Source organism: Pagrus pagrus, assembly GCF_965226575.1.
Source record: "Pagrus pagrus genome assembly, chromosome: 12".
NCBI classification, from domain to species: Eukaryota; Metazoa; Chordata; class Actinopteri; order Spariformes; family Sparidae; genus Pagrus; species Pagrus pagrus.
The window spans coordinates 16456502-16476084 of NC_140196.1; the positions used below are offsets into that span (position 1 = coordinate 16456502).

General features: G+C 41.1%; 1 protein-coding gene across 8 annotated transcripts in view; it reads left to right on the forward strand.

The window, feature by feature from the left end:
- The window catches only part of LOC311266815 (receptor-type tyrosine-protein phosphatase mu), a 171975-nt gene that overhangs the window by 33737 nt on the left and 118655 nt on the right, over window positions 1-19583 (forward strand). For all 8 annotated transcript variants that reach the window (XM_084369382.1, XM_084369385.1, XM_084369383.1 and 5 more), the window contains exons 2-3: window positions 5057-5179; window positions 17963-18237. In XM_084369382.1, the coding sequence (XP_084225508.1) occupies window positions 5057-5179; window positions 17963-18237 (398 nt within the window). The remainder of the gene's footprint in view (window positions 1-5056; window positions 5180-17962; window positions 18238-19583) is intronic.

Genomic DNA, 19583 nt, shown 5'->3' on the forward strand with positions numbered 1-19583 from the left:
CAACTAGAAAATGTTTACATGCTTTAATGCTCAAAAAGCACATTATTTTTTCTCATACTATCCTTTGCTACAGCACCTCTATTCAAGCTCTGCCTGAACGCTTCATTTTGGTGCCTGTCTCTTTAAGGCCCCTGTCCTGAAAAGCCCAGTCTGCTCTGATTGGTCAGCTCACACAAGCCTGAGCAGGCACCGCCCACTATGTTTCCATGTCACCTATGCCAGTGTTTTTTGGTTTGGGGCGTGGCTGAGGGTGGTGAAGGTATAGTTGTGACGTCACAACGTAACGGAAATCCTGATGGCTCGTTTTAGGCAGTTTCTGAATACCGGTTGTGTGCATTTCTCTGTGCATTGATCCTTTTGATACTTTCACATTATTCGTATTGCAAGTAGACTTTCTACAATATAGAAATAAACAATATTAAAAGTAATATGTTCATTACTGAGCTTGAGAGGCGCTTGTAGGTGGATTTTATTACCTTTGGGCTGACCCAGGATTGCTGTTTTTTTCATATGAGATTGGTATTGATCTTCTCATTTGACTCTCAGCAGGAAAGCAAATAATTAAAACTATTCCTTCTAAAAAAGTTGAACAATATGGCTAAAAAAAATTAAGGACCACAAACAATGGTTAGCGTCAAATCAAGGCCTGGATTTGATGCCAAATAAACGTGTCTTTTCATTAAGCCCAGAGTAATAAAGACTCCAAAATTAAAAAATGAAATAAGTTCACAAATGTTAATCTTCCAAACAAAACAAACAATCCCCAAAACAGAAGCCAGCCAAGTGAATTACAAACTCACCAAGGAGATGCATCCTGAACAAATGCAACTAATGTGTTCAAAAACACCTTATTTTTCACCTTATTTTCCCTCAACACACATCTGCTTCTCCTATATTCTATTTTCACCCTCACAATCCTTCCCACATTCATTCGTTGGCATTCAGAGAGAGGACTGCATGCATAGCACTCCACTACACTACCAGACTTTGACACAAACACACGCACGCACACACAAAGCACACGGCTTTTAATGCTTAAAGTTTACTTTTGTTACAGGTGCAATAACAAAAGGCCTTTTAAGTCTGACTTGAAAATCTTTAGGAGAAATTGGCTCCAGCATTGAGGGGTTGAGGTATTGATTCTGGCCTCTGGCTCAGTCCAGGAAAAGATGGATAGATTTCTTTGAAATGCACTCTGCGTGAGAATATAAAGACTATTGTGTGTTCTCACTCAGGAATAAATTGTTTCATGACATATCTAGGGCCACCTTTTTAGCTTCAAGCTGCCTGCTTCTCTTGAAAGGGGAATGTTGACAGGGTGGAGCACATTCATTCGTAGTCCCAGACTACCCACACCTCATAGAAGCTTTTATTGAAAGTTAAATCTCCTTCAGAGAGTTGGCAGCCTCTCGTTGGGATATCTATTTCAGCAGCTGTCGAGGCTGATTATATGGGGGTTGTGCCACACACTGGCAGCGATATAAACCTCCTACAGAGAGAAGGACTATTATGATGCTATTGATTGATGCTTTCATCTGCATGCATGTGTACAATCTCTTGACTCAGAAGCAGCTGTTTGTATTGACGCCGTGCAACATGTGATCGGTGATACGTTTTGTTTTTTGATTTATGGCGCTCACAATGGTGATGTCACATGTTTATGAAAGCTCTGATGACATGTGCTTTCTGCCGAACGAGACGCTTTAATGTTTGCCTCGGGGCAGAACAGTTCTACAGCAGATCAATAACAAGTTGCAGGCGTCACGGGTGCATTTTCCAATACTGGAATCTGATACCAAGAGCCCTTTGCAACAATCAAAGCAATGCAAATTGATTTATTGCATGTTCACACCCTGTTAGCCCGTCTTATTGGTCAAAATAGTTCAGCTAAAGCATTGAATGTGGAGGGTTCTTCGGTATTGTCAATAAAAAAGCGGTACGGGTTTGTTCCACCCACCGTTTTCAGATCCATAGAGGATCAATTAAAACGTTACCAAGAGACTGTAAAATGGTTTATAATCACTACATTCTCATTAAGGATTGGGTTTTGAATTAATTCTCTTAAAGTAAAGCCTTTTAATTGTCACCGTAATAACTTCTGGTGTCACATACCACTAAAAACTGAGATTACAGCTACAGGTTGAACTGCAGGTGGCCTGTGTAAAATAATATTGGTGATATAAGCTGAACATTTTGTTAACTTCCTATGTATCGCCTCTGGAAATATATGCAGTGAAAACTGAATTGTGTTCTTTTCACTTAATGTCTTTTGAATTCAAATGAACTGCGCAATGCGAGAATCATTAATAGAACGGATCTGTTAATGATGGCTTTGAAGGGAATGAAGTTTCAAACAGAAACCACACTCCTCTCATTTTCCTGATTTATTATTAAACACAGAGTTGACATTTTGTTAAATGAAACCTTCTGAAAATTGAACGGCGATAGGGATCTGCTCAGTGCATGTTTTTGAAACTCTCCCTGCACTCCCATCACCCATTGACTCGGAATACATTCTGCTCCTCGCCAATGCCATCGATTTGAATATCAAACACCAATAAAAGTCACCTCTTTGGGTTTGTTTGAGCACCACCATGCTGTGAGAGGAAGGTGGGCGGCGCGGGGCAAAGGATCTTGGAACTATTGAGTCAAAATATTGATGGAACGGAGCCAGTCTCCATGCCGCTGCAGCCAAAGACTCATGTTAATGTTCTCCAAGTTACATCTTGGCAACTCAAACATTTTTATTTATTTAAGAGAGAAAGTTGACTGAGCATGGAGTACATGCTCTTTTTCAGCACCGCCTTCATACTCGTACTAGAATTTCACACAGTCACTCCAGGGAGGTGGAGGACAACCACGGCTCCCCACTGTTTGCCACTGAACAGCTCCCACTGAACCATTGCAGGTTGAGAGCCTTGCTCAAGGGTATGGTGATGGTGATTCACAAAGGTTTCTTGTTCAGATTTCCTCAGCCAGGTTCTCTGCTAGTCTTGGGAATACACTTTTTGGCCACCTGTTATTGCTGTTTCACGTTTATAAAACACTTAACGTTCCAGGTTGGACAGGCTGTGTACTGTGCTGCTATAGGTGGATCCACTGCTTAACTGCCTCCACAGATTAATGAACTTACTTGCACCCAATTATACAATGGCAGTTAGCAGCTGTTAAAGAATGCTAATGAGCTTAGCATAATAGCTTGGAGGGAAAAACAAAAGTATATGAAGCATTTTGTGAGGTAAATATGGAAATTAAAAAAAACAAAACAGAAACAATTAGACACACAGTATGAATAATATTATATATTAGTATTTAAACCTGTGATTTTCTTCTACTGTGACAAGGACCCGTTGTTTGTTCATCAGCCTCGAGTGTTTTTCAAATTATAGCTAGCTAATGTCAGCTGACAGCAACTTCAACACACATCCTCAGCTTGTGTATGTTGAGGGTTAAATGAGTTAAGGGAGTTAGCTTACATGGAAACTTTACAAGAGAGGTATGAAGAGTCAATTGGAGCTAAATTAAGCAGTTAAAGTAGACATAACATTAGTCAAACTCACCAGAGTGCGCTTTTTAGCTCCGGCTAACATGTTACAGCAAACTGCTTAATTTAGCATTAGCCTATATAGAGCAACATGGACTTATCTCTTGGAGTCTGAACTCTTTGTGAGTATAAGTAAGTCTCTTATTATGGTTTGTTGTGCTAGCTCTTGAATATCTGTCTCTGTATGGTTTGTTTTTTTGGCTGTCACCTGTTAGCTTCTCTCTGCACTTAGCAGTAACCCTAGCTAATGCACAGGTAACGTTACACTTACCTTCTTATCCTCAGCACGTTTCTTTGGTGACGGGGTTAGCTTGAGTAGGCGATGGATTTCTGGACACGCTCTCAACAATTCCTCAACCTTTTATACCTGTGATTCTTTGGCAATCACTCCCTTTTCGATGTCCGCCCCCTCAAAAAACAGACAAAGCAGCAAATATATCATTAGCAGCTGCCCTATGGAGCTGGATATTAATTATCCTGTGTTCTCCTCGTTTGGCCACTCATTTGCACGTGTACTGTAAATGTCACCAGAGAGATAAATGGGAAAACAAAAAGCCCAGCCTGTAGCCTTTATGCAGCAGAATGTCAGAGGGAGCTTGTAAGAGATGAGATATTAGTTTTGGCCGGGCATAGATTCTGGCTCAAGGGACATTACAAGAGAGGCAATAAAATTTGTATGTCATCTGTGTTTAGAAACTTATTAGCAATGAGCAAGCAAACATTTTCAGATTCATTTCTGGCAAGAGGCGTGATGATATACTGTGCATACGTTATCAACGACGAGCCGGTGTAATCACGCATCCGAAGCTGCATAATATCATTTAGCCGCATCTGCCGTCTCTGAAATCGACCTCCCACTGTGTAAAAGCCACCTTTTATATGTTCACACTTTTTTGAGCTCCTTTTTTCAGCGACATCTTGTTTTGTCTATGCCTTTCTTTTGTAGATTTATGAGTGGATTGAAAGGCACTTTGGGGCAAGAAAAAAAAAAAGCTCAACTCTCACATTCTCCGCGTGGCCTTTAAGGTGCGAGGAATAAAAGGGGAATTTGTATTAATCGATCACACGCCAAGCCTGGTTGAAGCCTGGCCCTAATGGTTGCTTGCTGTCATTTTGCAAGCAGCTTGTAAAAAGGATTAGAGTGGCTCTGTGGAGTAGGGGCGAATGAACAGCAAAGTTCTGTGGCCGGCAAGGAAAATAAATCAATTTATCCCTGATGGTGGTGCAGTTTTGGAACATAATGCCTAACGATGATGGAGTTTGGACACTTCATACTTGTCATTGTGAAATTGGACTGCCGTGTCGCTAATGATGGTAATGTATGTTGTGCCTCGCCTACTACAGTAATCCTTCACTCTGTCTCACTTAAATGCATCTCATTGTCTGGCATATTGCGTTATGAATACCGCTGGGGAAAAAAAGAAGGCGAATTTAATTTATATATTCATTCATTTGAGCAGCAAGTTAATGGAAAAACTGTATAACCATATAAATTTCTTCCTTTTGTCACAGGCGATTGTAACTTTGAGAAGCCGCTGGCAGCGTGCGGGTACAGCCAAGGCAGAGACGATGACCTTGACTGGGAGCAGGCCAATACCAGAGAGAAGCCTTCATCAGATCCATGGATGCCCTCAGGTAAGGAGAGTGACACTGGCTTCTGAGGAGGAGAAATGATGAAACCATCACCATACAGAGAGTACACCATTGCAATAGTCTGCACATTTGACCCTGTCTGTTTTTTATGTAAGAAGCAGTGCTCTGTGCTGAACAAGGGTTATTTTTACACAAAGGAATATTATTTTCTAAAACGCATCCGATTAAATATGAATCAGAATATGCCGCTCCTCCTTATTACATGGAGATGGATTAGCCACCGTGACATCCGCCATGGTTAAGAGTATCCTTGAAATAGTAGCCTAAATATTACTTGGCTCAAGTGGGCATGCTATAAGCATAATCATTATAAATACTCCTAACATGCAACTAATTTGACAGAGCATTTACGTGACAAATGTTTACGTTATGTGTTTTTTTTTTGTTTTTTTTTTCACAAAATGAAATGCATCTCCAAATGGCCAGCTCGGTCTGATGATTTAGGTGTTTCCATGGGGCATTTTTCTGATTAGGCTATACGTCTGGCTATAATTGGAATATACTGTAAGGCTGCATGTAAACAACTTCGTGTTAGGGACTAATAAATATTGATTGCAGCTTATACAGCATGTTCATGTTCTATTCGATCTCGTAAGCGTAATCTTTAAAGAGAAGACAACACTTCCACCTGCTGCTCTAGAGTTTCAACACTATTCTGTTTTATTAGCAACGTGACACAACTTCTCCCCGCATGAGTGTCTGCTACACAGGATCTATGGGACAGTCACGTGAACTGAGACAAAAGCGACATTTGATATAAAAACAGTCAGATCCATTTTAATTAACGCGGCCTTTTTGTCAGCCCCCCATATTGAAATTCATTAAAATGCTTTCCGTGCATTTTGTGTCTGTCGCACACAATTTGTCTCTTTAATGTTCCATTGATCGCTTTTCATTTGATTCGAAATGCAGAGATATCACCGCCACTGAGCAGGAGGCACCTAAGGAATTAGACTAATGGAATGACTTTTTTCCCCGTGTTATAACAAAGGTAGCGTTGCAAACTAATGGATATTGTTTTCCTCCCCTATCTGATGCCTAATCTCACAAAGGCTGCATCACAGATAGATTGCACCGGGCCCCCCCAGTGACAGAGGGGGAATTAATTAGCAGGCCTTCACTAATTTTAAGCAGCCAGTGCCCAGACCTGTTTATGTGTACATCAGGACGATGTGTGTTGAACCGCCCCGGAGAAATTGCTTTCCATGGCGGGGGAAGTGTCGACTTTTTTTCTACCGCAATTGATTAATGTCGGGACACACAGAGGCTGGGCAAAGGTTACAGTGAGATCTGGAAAAGCCTTGACCTACAAATTAACACCTCGCGCATGGTCTAAATTTAACATATCTGATTAAAATCCCATGTCTGGTAAAGAGGTGTCCCTGATTGTGCTTCCTAGACTGAGTGCACTTCAGATAGGCTTGTTTTCTACCCGCGTGTCTTGAATTGTGCGTAATTAACAGGCTGCAGCTCTTTCTCCATTTCTCAGTGTGAGCACTCAACCTGCCGTGCGAAATTGTAATCTCTCCTCTTTGACCGCACTGAAAGGGATGTGAAATGTAGTGTACTTGACGCCTGAAATTGTTTTAGGGCTACCGGAGAGAGGGTGTTGATGGGTAGAAATGCATTTATGTGAAAGCCGCACTGGTGGAAAAGCTATCTCACCTCTGATTGCTGTCTCACTCTCAACCTGTACTTATGAATCTTCACAAAACGACCTTATCATACTCACAGAACAGATTGTTCCTGACAGAAGGCATTGCTACCTCAAACACTTTTAGAATTGGTTGTAGACAGTGTCTGTCCAAATAGAGATGTTCTTAATGTCAGTGTGAATTTATGATTGAAATGATGATTAAAACATTAAATTAAATCCTTCTAGAGGTCTTAACAGCTACCTCACATAAACTCCAATCCAAGTATCCCTTTGAATTTTGGACAAATCTGCACCTTATGACTTCGATCCAAAACCAATGTTGAGTGCCAATGCAGGATATAGTTCGCCCTTGAAGGATAAGTTCACCAAGAAAATGAAGATTTAGATATTATCTACAGCGTGAGGGTGAAGTAGGTGATGACTGAACTTTCACTTTTGGGTGAACATATCCTTTAATGTAGTGAGGTTGTTATGTAAGTGTGTGAAGATCAGGGTGGTGTACCATGACTTCTTCACAGTTGTTTTCCCAAACCTTAACCAAGTGTTCCAGTTTTCTAGCTCTAACCATACCCATAGATGGATTGTGGTACTAGATCCCAGACCCGAGTTCCCACTCAGCCCATACTCTTTACAGTGTGGTGAAATCACATATTTTTAATCACATATCACTTTTCTGGGCTCGAGGAAAGTTTTACAAAATTAAAACCTACATGGGTCAAAAATCCATAGTAGAAAGAGTCATAGGCCTAACTGACATTGTCTGCATATTGAGGTGTGCTATTAAAAGCTTTTATAATGGTGCTCTTTGGGAAAAATGCTTTTGGAGCGCAGGAACATTTTCATCTGTCACGTGGCAAAATTGGAAGCAAGGCTTAACGGCGTCGTCGTGTAAAGGTCTCAATAATACATTCATGATCATATCTCAGCCAAAGTTAATTACCATGATAACATATTGTAGCTGCCATTAGCAGATAATGCAGAAAGGGAGAATTTTAAAAGTGTTGGCACTTAATGTAAAAAAAAAAGACGTCCTTAAATCTAATTTGAGGTTTTGTGGACTCATGCAGCACTTAGGTTCCTATCTGTCAGGTTTATTCTCCATTATTTGTATCCAGATACTTTATCTCGACGTTGTCAATTTGAAAAATTGGACTAGACCTGTTTATTTAAGTTTATTATGCAACAATCCGTTTTCACATATTTATTAAAGGTTGAAAACATTCAGACTTGAACGCTACATGTTATCTACTATCTCCTTACAAAAACATGTTATCAAAGGCCTGTGAAATCAATAGGAAACATCCTACATTGCTGTGTCAGTGTAGAGAACACACAACTCATGAGAGGCCCTGTGCAGAAGTTGATGTCGCCCCGCTGAGGACTCTCCTTCATCCTACGAAAGCTCATGCTGCAACCAAAGACCAAACTGGCCTGACTCCCTCGTATCATGTAGATAAAAGAGAACCAAAAAGGGAAAAAGGCAAAATGAAACGCAACAAGAAAAAAAACAAGCCCTCCAGTCACATGAAGAAGAGATGAGCAGCGCCTGAAACTCTTGGTTGTTTACCACGATGCGATCCCTACCTAATTGCTACGTCTGGACGGAGAGTAGCCTTGTTTATCCCTCCGCACAGCTCTGATTGCATGCTTTGGCTCCTTTAGAGTGGCTCAGCCCAGTTCTGAGACTCTGCATGTCTGCTTGGGCACTCCCCTGTGTGTTCCCTCTCCCGAGCCAACTGGAGAAACCCCCGGCAGAACTGTCACTGTCAGTCCTGTTATTACCAACAAGCCTCATCTGTCCTGGACGATGATAATAAAACCCTCACAGCCAACGCTCATTCAGCCTTGGAGAGTAAAACTGGACACACTTCTGTCAGAGTCCGAAATTGGCTTGGACTGCTTATTATTTTGAAAAAAAAAAAGATATTTACCACACTTGAATCAAAGACATTTGTGTCATCTCTTAAAAAAACTGATTTCTCTCATTTCCACCCTGCCCTCTGTTGTTATGACTTCTCCAACATGGTGCAGTTGTCTCAAAGAAGAATGGATGAAGAAACTGTGAGGAAGTTTGCAGTGCCGAGCTGTAGGGGGGGGTGTCCAGATGCCATTAAGAAGGAAGCTGTTTTTTTAGTGAGCCCCATCTGGTGCAGAGGCTGCCTCCTCTCTGATGGTGTCATGGATGTTGCCAGCAGTAGGCCGCTGCTCCCTGCCTCCCCCCTGAGACTCGTTCTGGGGAATAATGACAAGAGGAGGAGGAGAAAGAAGGTCCTCTAACTGAGATTAATTAGGGTTTTTGTATTATGCTAGGCACAATAGCAAGTGCAGCTCGGGCTAAATGACTTATTGTTGTATTCTTAATATCTGCTCTAAATATGTTGTGCAAGAGAAATTGAATGTTTTTGTCTCTCTGTTGCACAAGGCCTTTGTTTTGATAGCATGCCCTTGGTCCGTAATGACACCTAGACAATAGTGAAGGATTGGCAGAATGAGGTTCTTCATAGGGTAACGGTGATCTTCTCTCGCTCTGTTTTCTTTCTTGTCAGGTTGATAATGCGTTCATGCAAATGCAGCTCACTCTTGAACCCAGAAGGGTGCCTTTCTTAGTGCGGCTACTGCATACGGATAAGTCGGATCATCTTAAAAGGCAAACAGTTCACCTTTATGACCATTTTAATCAGGAGGTAATGAATTGACAAAGCCCCTCCGCCTTACCTGGACAACCAGTGTTGTTTACGACGCTGTGTGTGCTGTTCAAAGGATGGCCACTTAAAATATAAGGAGAGAACACCCACTGACTGAAGGACGTCAGAAATTTAATCAGAATTTAAATCACATCAGCAAAAGATGGGATTTGCTGTTGACGAGGGAGGGGCCCCATCTTGTGAAAATAAGCTAATTGCTTTTGGGCCATTCACAACTTTGTGTGAAAATCACACCTTGCAAGGTGTTGGCAAGGTTGTGAGGTTAAGGAGAAACCCCTTTATATGATTAGGGGATGAAACTGAACAGCAAATTACATCTGATCAATTCGTGAATTAATTCCTGGGGACGACAGACTGAGATTTTCAATTTAGCATTGTGAGGTTAAGTACTGTACCGTGGTCTGAGCAAACAGGATTGCATGCATTACTATAAACAGGATTATGACAGCACACTGTATTGTCATGATGGAGGACATATTTGCATACTATGTCTTTCCCCCATTAGTGTGCATGGTATGTACAATTACAGCTAATGATGCAGCTAGGTGACATGTGAACACTCTCTGTTGTGTAATGGGTTTGTATCAGGCAAATGGGCTATTATATGACCCATTTATTGCAGCGGAGAGCCAACAGTGCGTGGTGCATATTAAGATGACATATTAAGCCATTAAGATTTGCTGTTGATTGACATGCGGCAACAAAGGATGCTGTCATGGAACATAATAAGGGTCAGTTGTTGCACCTGACTAAAATGACAGCGCTGAAACGTGTTGCGCATGATGGATGGTTTCGGGTGAATCTGTCTGACACCGTCAAATAAACCTGGCAGGTCCTTCATATGGAGAGCCTAAACTTATTCACTGTTACTTTATCAGACCCTTTCATGTTTCAAAGGACACTGGGAAAGTTCTGGAAAATTGAGTGGAGGCCACGGCTGTTCACATTAACAGCCTAACCCTCACAGCGAGAGCATTTTTGATTGGTGGCAGACAGTGAGAATAGCCCTGTCTTCATTGACATTTCCGAAGCGGCAGCCGTGCTTTTCTGCGGCGGTGACCTCTGTGAATTTTATTAGCAAATGAGACCTGGAGGGTTTGGGTTTAAAGAGCGCCCCTTCATTCTGATTTCCCCCACATAATGATTTCCACAGAGTTCAGGACCTGAATGGAGGAGAAATAATGAGCGCTAGTCATTACTGCAAATTATATGCTCTGCTCAGACCATCACTCAACTCATAATTAATCTAAATACCTTCAACCTATAGACTTTGATGATTAGGATTAGACAGTACCCTATTTGTGTGAACTAAATTATATCAGCCTGAACTCCCCTTAAGAAGACTTCCCTACCTTTTATATAAGAAAAGGATCCAAGGGAGAAAGAAAAAGCCTCTTAACCAGCTCGAGGGTGTTTTCGCTTCATCATGCCTACTTTGCCTGAAAAGATCAGATCAGATGTGCTTAAGATAAATCTCATTCGTACACAGGATGCTGTTAAGTCTTTTCTGAGTTGCATCTTCAGAGTTGTTTCCAGTCAAACACGGGAGGCATGAATGCAATAGAACAGGCTTAATAGGATTCATCTAAAGTTTGTCTCCGGTCACTGGTCTCCGCCAACCCCGAACCTCTTCCTGCTCTCAACAATGACTACAATAAAGACAGACTCTAAAGACACTTTGATGCAGGAAACGAGGAAATTAGGATGTGGTCTTGTCCCATTGTGGTAATCCTGAAAAGCTGTCATTTCTAAATTAAGTTTGCATGCTTCATAAAAGCGGGAATTCATATTGTATATCACTCTGTTAGTCTTTCGATGGATTATGGTCATTATTTTTCGCGTGTGTTCTCTCAAGATAATGTCAGAGTAGTAATGCGCAGAAAAATTAGCTCCCATGTGCTTGGATAGAAAGTTCCAGTGGCCACTAAAAAGTTATTTTATGGGGTGATTAGGTGCTAGAAAACCATCAAATTAAAGTATTTAATTCTTGAGTGATTGCGAATTTGTCACCAGTTTCTGCTCTTAGCTGAATGAGCTTGTTTTCCCATATGAACCGACACAAGCTGTGACCAACTCCCACCTGCTCTGCCAGCGCGAGTGAGCCGACAGGTCAAAGGATTAACCTGATGGAAGCCGTCCCCTGGACACTTAATCAATGCTGACCAGATATTCAGCTTGCAATGCTGCAGCCTCTTGATGGTTTAATTGATGAAGTTTTGGATGTTGTTCTTGTTAACTTTTACAGAGGAACAAGAGAAAACATCCTGACTAGAAATACAAATGAACCACAAATTGGCATGGATGTGCTCTGCAGCGGATGATTAAAACCACCTTGAGCATCATTGGTACCGAGCTACAGAACATCAGTTATATCGGTAAAGCGAGGCGTCTGCACAGAACCCAAAGGATACTAAAAGATAACACCAACCCCAGCCACACTCTGTTCACCCTGCTTTCATCTGGCAAGGTTTCTATCCAAATGTATCGCAAATTTTAACCGCATTTGGAGAAAATCGGCCAAAGAAAATGCAAATAAATGCTTGTTTCAAAAACAAGTTGATGAATGTTACAGTTCTCATCACTCCACACAGATCTGAAGTTTTAGTCTGCTGCTAATTAATGTCTCTGATGTGGATGTTTAAGTCTTTATGTAGGTCATCATTTATTTCTTATTTGTATTTCTATTGCACTTTGTTGCATTTTGCTTTTATTGATACGCTGTCAGCTGTGCGTAAGAACTCTGTTGCAAGATTTTGAGATTTAATTTTAAATATTTGGCATTTTCACACACAACTTAAGAGTGCGCAAATAAAATGGATGGATGGAAATTCACCTACAGAAGTATCCGCTGCCACACCACCAGACTACAGAACAGTTTCTTCCTCATGCTTTGAAACTCCCCATTGAATCCTTCGCACTTTACAATCAAAATAGTTAATTTCTTTGACATATCATTAGTACCCCTAATCCCCATAAAGGGATTACAAATTGTAGAATGATAAATGTATGAACTTCCTACCTTGTTTTTTTTTTTAAAAAGATCTCTTATCTGACGTCCTTGTCAAAACCTGGCACCAACATTACCCACAATGCACCTTGGCAGCCGACAGTTTGGCCAGTGCTTCGGGTGTGCCATACTAGAAGGTGCTAATGTAGCAGCTGGTAAGGTCACTGCTCTTTTACTCCACACCCCCAGATTTTTTTATATTCAAACTTGTAGTCTTCAGCCCCAACTGACGCAAACTCATGAGACATCATTTGAGGCAACTTATCAGACTTCATGTGGTTTCCTGTGAAGCCACAAAAGACCGTGTTTCCACATAAACTGTGAGGTGGTTTTCCCCAAGACCTGTAAACAGATTTTAATGTGTAATGTTTAATGTGTTCCCCTTTAGTCATAAGTAAAAACAGTTGACTAATGACTGAAATTCACTGAAATTGGTCCATGAAAGTTTGGGGCCACAACTAAATGTGAACCACCTACTCATTTATTGCCTCTGACAATGAATTGTCTGATAATCGATGCATGGTTAATGATTTCTGTGTAACAGCCCTCATCCAGGCACACTGTCCTTGTTAATAATGTCTAAAATATCTTCACATAATGAAGTCATGCATTTCTATTTCAGCGCTCTTCCCCTTCATTTCTGGACCGCAACATGAATGTATGTAGCATCTGCAGCAGGAACGCTTCATCTTTCACTAATTCATTTTTCATACCAGCCTCCATGTTCGCCATGTTCAGCCATCATTGTAATGGAAGGTGAAGGTGGCCTACATTGGAATAATAATAAATCTGTTCCTCTGAATACCTTAGACAATAGCCGAGCCCTGGCCTTTACCGAGTCGTGGAGACGGGCCTTGAGTGTGCTGAGAGCTCTCTATTTTTAATTGGTCTTGAACACGTCATTGTTAAGGCAAAAGAGATAGAGAAAGGAGACAAGAGGGAGAAAAAACACCCTTGTGCATCACTAGCACATTAGCACAGCACTAACACAGTGTCATTATAATTTGCTCTTAGTCTTGCTGGCTAATTAGCTTGTCATGGTGCAGCAGGTCCTGCAGAGTATGTGGTCATTAGGCTCTGAGAGCATAGAAACTGAATGACAATCAGTGTTTTCCTGTCATCTTCTTCACTTCTTTAGACAGTGACAATGGCAGCACGATTAGGTGGGTACACTGTCACCGAAATACTGGATTCTTACATTTTATGGTGGTCAACAGTGACGGAAGGAAAGACTTTTCCCCCTTGTTGTGTTCGAGTTCACTGACCCAAATCAAGATGATTTGTAGGCCTCAAATTCGGTGACAGGAATTTCTCAGCCTTGTTGCAACAGTTCTGCAATCTTCCTGGCAGTGAGGAAGAAATGTTCTTGTATTTACACGTCTTTCTGTTTAGTAATTGCACATGAAAACTAGCGGCCACTGCATTAAGCTTTATTAAACAAGAAGTGACTGCTTAAAAAGGGGTACCTATTGTTTTATTAATATTTCATTAACATGGGAGTAAAAATGTACAAATGCCGCTTGAGGCTTCTGATATTTTCATCTCTAATTACCAACAAAGAGCACGGCTGTGCATAAATCTCCTGTGCAACACTGTCACAACGTGGCTGTTTTGAGATGAAAAGTAAACAGCCTGCTGTAATCATAGAGGAAAGCAGTGGTGCCAGCATCTTTGTCTTTGTAACGTGAGCTACAACCGAACAATTCATCAACTGATTATTAGTGCTGGTTCGCATCACACCAAGGGTTGCTGATGCCTCAAAGGGAAAAAACTAAAATGTTCTGGGCACCTGAGCAGATGGCTGAATGTTATTAAGGAGACCTCAAAGCCCTCATAGAGAGGCACCTGATTGAGGTTGGACAAACAAGTGTCTCAAAGTCGACTCCTCTCCTGCCCTTCTACATGTAACCTACACAACTTCCCGCGTAGCCTCAGAAATAATTAGCCTCATCATTTGAATCAGAGACCAACCGAATGTGAATAATAGATTACAAAGCTCCGGGAGAACAGCAGTGTGCTGTTTACAATAGTGAATCATGAGTGATCATGCTGTGCAGGAAAATCTATAAAAACAAAAAAGCCACAATCAAAAATAGCTGATTTGGACTGTATAAAAGCTTCTGGATCTGAAAAGTAAAGCCAATGCAGAAGTGCCTCAAACTTTTTGCCTCATTCTTTCTTGATGATAGCAGGGGGGCTACTCCACTGGTTGCAAGTCCGATTGTATAGAAGTCTATGAGAAAATGACCCTACTTCTCACTCGATTTATCACTTATGTAAACGGTGGCTTGATGAGTTTTTGGTCTCAGTAACTAGTTTCAAGTCGTCTGCAGCATGATTTTTATTTTGAAAATGACGATCCCCTTTAGAGTAGATAGACGGTAAAGCAGGGTATGCTTAAGGGCTTGGCTACCATGTGATTGGCAAGTCACTACCCCCTTACAGGGGTTCAAAGTCAGATCCAATTAGGATATCCTCCCCAGCTCTATCCTCCCGTCCAAATATGCTCACCAAAGACTAAAATGCCGAAGCCCAAACTGCCAAACTCAAGGCTTCAAAACCTACAGTAAGTCAACATACCAATAGGGGACATCACGGTGGCCCTTTCCACATTTTTATACAGTCTATGATAGGTAATCCCAACTTAGAAAATACCTTTTATTACTGTAAACAGAAGGAGGTATTATGATTGGCCTTGAATGACTCACTAGATTTCACACAAAAGGGCCAGTGTGAGCCATACATAATAAAAGAAATTGAGAAAAATATTTTCACACAAACAATTCAAACCCTTATTCTCACTTTTTTAAATCAATTCCTTGAAACTATGTATTTATTTGACAGCTGCATCTCACAGTCTTCCTTAGCGTTGGAATAGTTGAGGGCTACAACTAATAATTATTTCCATTAGCGATTGATTTGTCGATTATTTTGACGATTTACTGATTAATTAATAATTTAAAGGGCAAAAAAATGTTAAAATTGCTCATCACAAATTCCCACACCCCCAAATTACCTCTCTGAATTCCTTCATTTGCCCTACCAACAGACTCTTTATTTGCTATCATAAATGACAAAGAAAAGCAGCAAATCCTTACAATTTAAGATACTGGACCCAACAAATGTTTGACATTTTTGCTTAAACGATGAAAACGATTATAAAAATAGCTGGCAATAAATTTTCTTTCAATCAGCTAATGGATTAATCGACTAATCGTTTTCATGTCCTTAGTTCAGAAGTTCCACACTCAGGTAATGTGATGACAACCGGGCAACACATGTAGTCCACATGATCCACAATCAAATGTTGGGCGTGTACGCTTATCATGACTAGTTTCATCAGCAGTGTACTGGAGCATGGTTTCTCTGGTTAGTGTTCATGTTTCCACTTATGTGTGGGAGTGTGTTCATATTAAAATACAGTCCCTCATGCAGCCCAAACATGTTGAGATCCTTAAAACAACAACTTGCTTCTACCTGACAAACAAAGCCGAGGAGGCTGACTCAGTGTCATCACAACTCACTGCTCCTCCTCCTCCTCTGCTCCCTCTCCTCCTGTTTCATTGTGTAAACATGACAGAGCCCCCACTCGTTATCTGAAGCTGGAGACAGATGGAATTGGTGAGCGTTACAAGTGCAGCACAACAAGACAAGTGGGCAAACTCGAGTCATTGATGGAGCAAATAGGGTTTTGTGAGAGGCTGTTTGGCTGACACACTCGGGGATCGAGCCTGCTGATTTAGTTGACGTTATTCACCCTTTTTAACACCATATCTGAGTGAATCACCAGATGTTAAATTTAATGACAAAGATTTGCATCCATTGCCTTTCAGCTCTGCCTCGCATGCATGAGAGTAAAGCTAACAGGTTGTTTGTCTCACCTCTGAGCAAAATGTGCTTTCCAATCATTTCCACACTTGCAAAAAGATGTATTTCAACATAAACCGAGCCTCTCTGGCGCCGTCTCAAATGCTGTTACGATTTGTGCCATCTCATTACCAAGCCAAGCTAAATAGGATGATGACAAATAGAATGTGTTCTGCATCTCCTTGAAAGTTTGCCAATATAATAATTCTCACTTGTGTTTTATTGGCAAGAGGGGAGAGGATTAGATTAACCTTTAATATTGAACCAAGCGATAAAATCTAAATGGGGCTTGGTTGGCAAATAGATTTTAACTTATTGATTTCTCATCATTTCCCTTCTCTCCGTCATTGAGGGATAAAAACACTGCTCTCAAACATCCGGCATTTGTAGGACGAGTCTTTTATTGTCTTTGTATTTTGATGAATGGAATTGATAATAGAGTTTCTATCAATCCAGAGATAAAAGCATTTTCTCATTTATGCTAGAAATTCTAGCACTAACAGGAAGGTCAAACATTCGTTTACCTGCTTCCTGCATACTTGTATAGGATTGGCCCTTTTACTTAGTTACTGTTGAACCTAAGGACCGGATTGTGAGATCTTTCTGTTGCAACCGCCTGCCTGTAAACACAACAGATCCAAGTTACGTTGCTGGATCAAATACACATACATAGATATATAAAGTTGTTGCAGGTCTTTTGTGTCCCTTACGAAAGTATTTTAGTGCTCATAGAATACCACATAAGTCTTTGGTAGCTGACTTTAAAGATGCATTACATGACAAGATAATATTTGTTATTTGCCTTACCTCACCGTCAACAATTTGACACTCAATGTAGTCAAGTTTCAAAACATATTCACAGAGTTTTTATGAAAATGTTCTCATTCAGTGTCACTGTTATGACTTGTTGTTGAAAGGTGCTTTACACATACATCCTGCCTTGCCTCTTGTGGGTGTTGAATGCAATACAGAGAAAATCAAAAACATAGTGATGTAGAATTTGATACTCACACACGAGAAATGGGACAGTAGTACATCCTTACATGTCGACTTAAAAAGCATTAAAGGTCCAATGTGTAAGGTAGTTGATTCCCAACTCGACAAATACTGACACTATGGGTTGGTCAGCTGAGTCATTATTTTTGCAGGTATTGGGTCATAAGCTGCAGGATTGGACACATTAGAATTTGCCCTGGTGATGATAGATTAAAAGTTCAGGATAAATAAAGATACTATCATCTAAGTGAGGTGGTGGACCGACCAACAGACAACATTGTCTTGCCGACCGTGAGCGTGGTTTAAAACCTCTTTCTGCTAATGATAGATTACCAATGTTACCACTACTTCAATTCTTTTGAAATAGTATTTCAGTATACCGAAAATGAAATGTAGTTCATTCTAGCGTGCTATCATGCCATGTACAACCCCAAATTCCCAAAAAGTTGGGAGGCTGTGTTTTCCTGCCACTGAACTGCAAGTTGGATAAAACCTGCTCCAGTCATTATATTAAACTCTTGTCCGTGTTGCAGGTTCAGCCTTCATGATGGTGAATACGTCCGGACGCTTTGCAGGACAGAAGGCCTTACTGCTGACACCTCAGCTGAGAGAGAATGACACCCACTGCGTTACCTTCCACTACTACATCGGAGGCAGAGACAACAGCCACCCAGGTCACCTAAATGTGTATATCAAAGAAAACAACAGTCCCATGGGGATGCCTGTTTGGAACGTGTCGGGTCCAGCCACTCGCTCCTGGGGACAGATAGAGCTGGCCATCAGCACCTACTGGCCCAACTTCTACCAGGTGAGGAAGTGTAGTCTGAATCCAGCTTTCTTTTTGCATAATGCCTTATCTCAAAACTAGGCTGCTCATTGTAAGCAGCCATTATAGTCAAGCTAAAGCCGTTAAAGCCTGTTCACTGAGTGGAGCAAGACAAATTTATTATTTGCGAACAATCGCACAATAGCCCATTAAAACTAACCTAAGATTATTGATTTCTGGGGCTACCTCGGTATCCATGGCAATCTGTCCTCTCCCCCTATCATCTGAGCCACTTCTCTTTTTCCAATTCTGAGAACTCATTTTCACTTACCAATGCACATGACTGCTGGCCGGGGCAAGGTGATTTCACACTTGCCTGGCTATTAGTCTTCGCCGGGCTTGTTCCACGAGTCCACCAAATGTTAATTGATGCAGAGAGACCCCTTAACCTCCCAATGGGAGGCAGTCCCTTGGTGAATTATTTCATTATGGCCTGGCAGTGCAGGTCCACAGTGAAGCTGAGGGGAGTCCTCCTTGTCTGCTCATCATAGCAAACCTGATAACTTAGTTAACAAGGCACACCGCTGGGCTTCTCACTGCTGAATGCAACATAGGAGCCATAATGAGGGGCACATGGACAAAAGAAAGAAAGAGGGCAACAGATGACAGACAGAATGTGCTACATCTACTAATAACACTCACTGTTAGCAGGATGGTGACCCTCGTGTGAGAAAATGATGCGAAGCCAGTCTGATTGAATGTTTTTTATTTCAGCTCAAGTCACATAAAGGGTAACTCCACCAATTTTACACCTGAAAGTGTGTTTAAAGGTCTTGGGGAGTACTACTACTTAATGGCTAAATTGCATTGTGGGTAATGTAAGCACCAGGTTTTGAAAAGCAGTCCACGGGTTTAGCGATACACTGTATAACACTGCTGGACTCACTATTGACAGTTTTCAAACAAATAATCAAAACTGATGCAGCAGAAGCAGAGATATCAATTTTTTTATTCCACATATTTTTCTTTCTTTTCAAAACCTGGAGCCTACATTACCCACAATGCAACTTAACCACTGAGTGACATCACTGGAGTCAATTTATCAAATTCCATGCAGCTTCCTCTGGAGCCACAAAAGCTCACTTTAATGTGTAAAAATGGTGGAGTTACCCTGGAAAGATTGAAGTCTGTCTGTAGTAGAGACATAGCCTGTTGGTTTGGATATATCCCACGGCAAAAGTCCAATCAGTTATTGATTCTGTTATGAAATTATGGGAAAAAACCCATTTCACTTGGGTTTTATTTGTAAAGTTCAGACAGATTGATTTCAGCTGCTTCTCCAGTGCCACAAACAAATCAACACCTTCAAACAAAAACAGTGTGTTGCA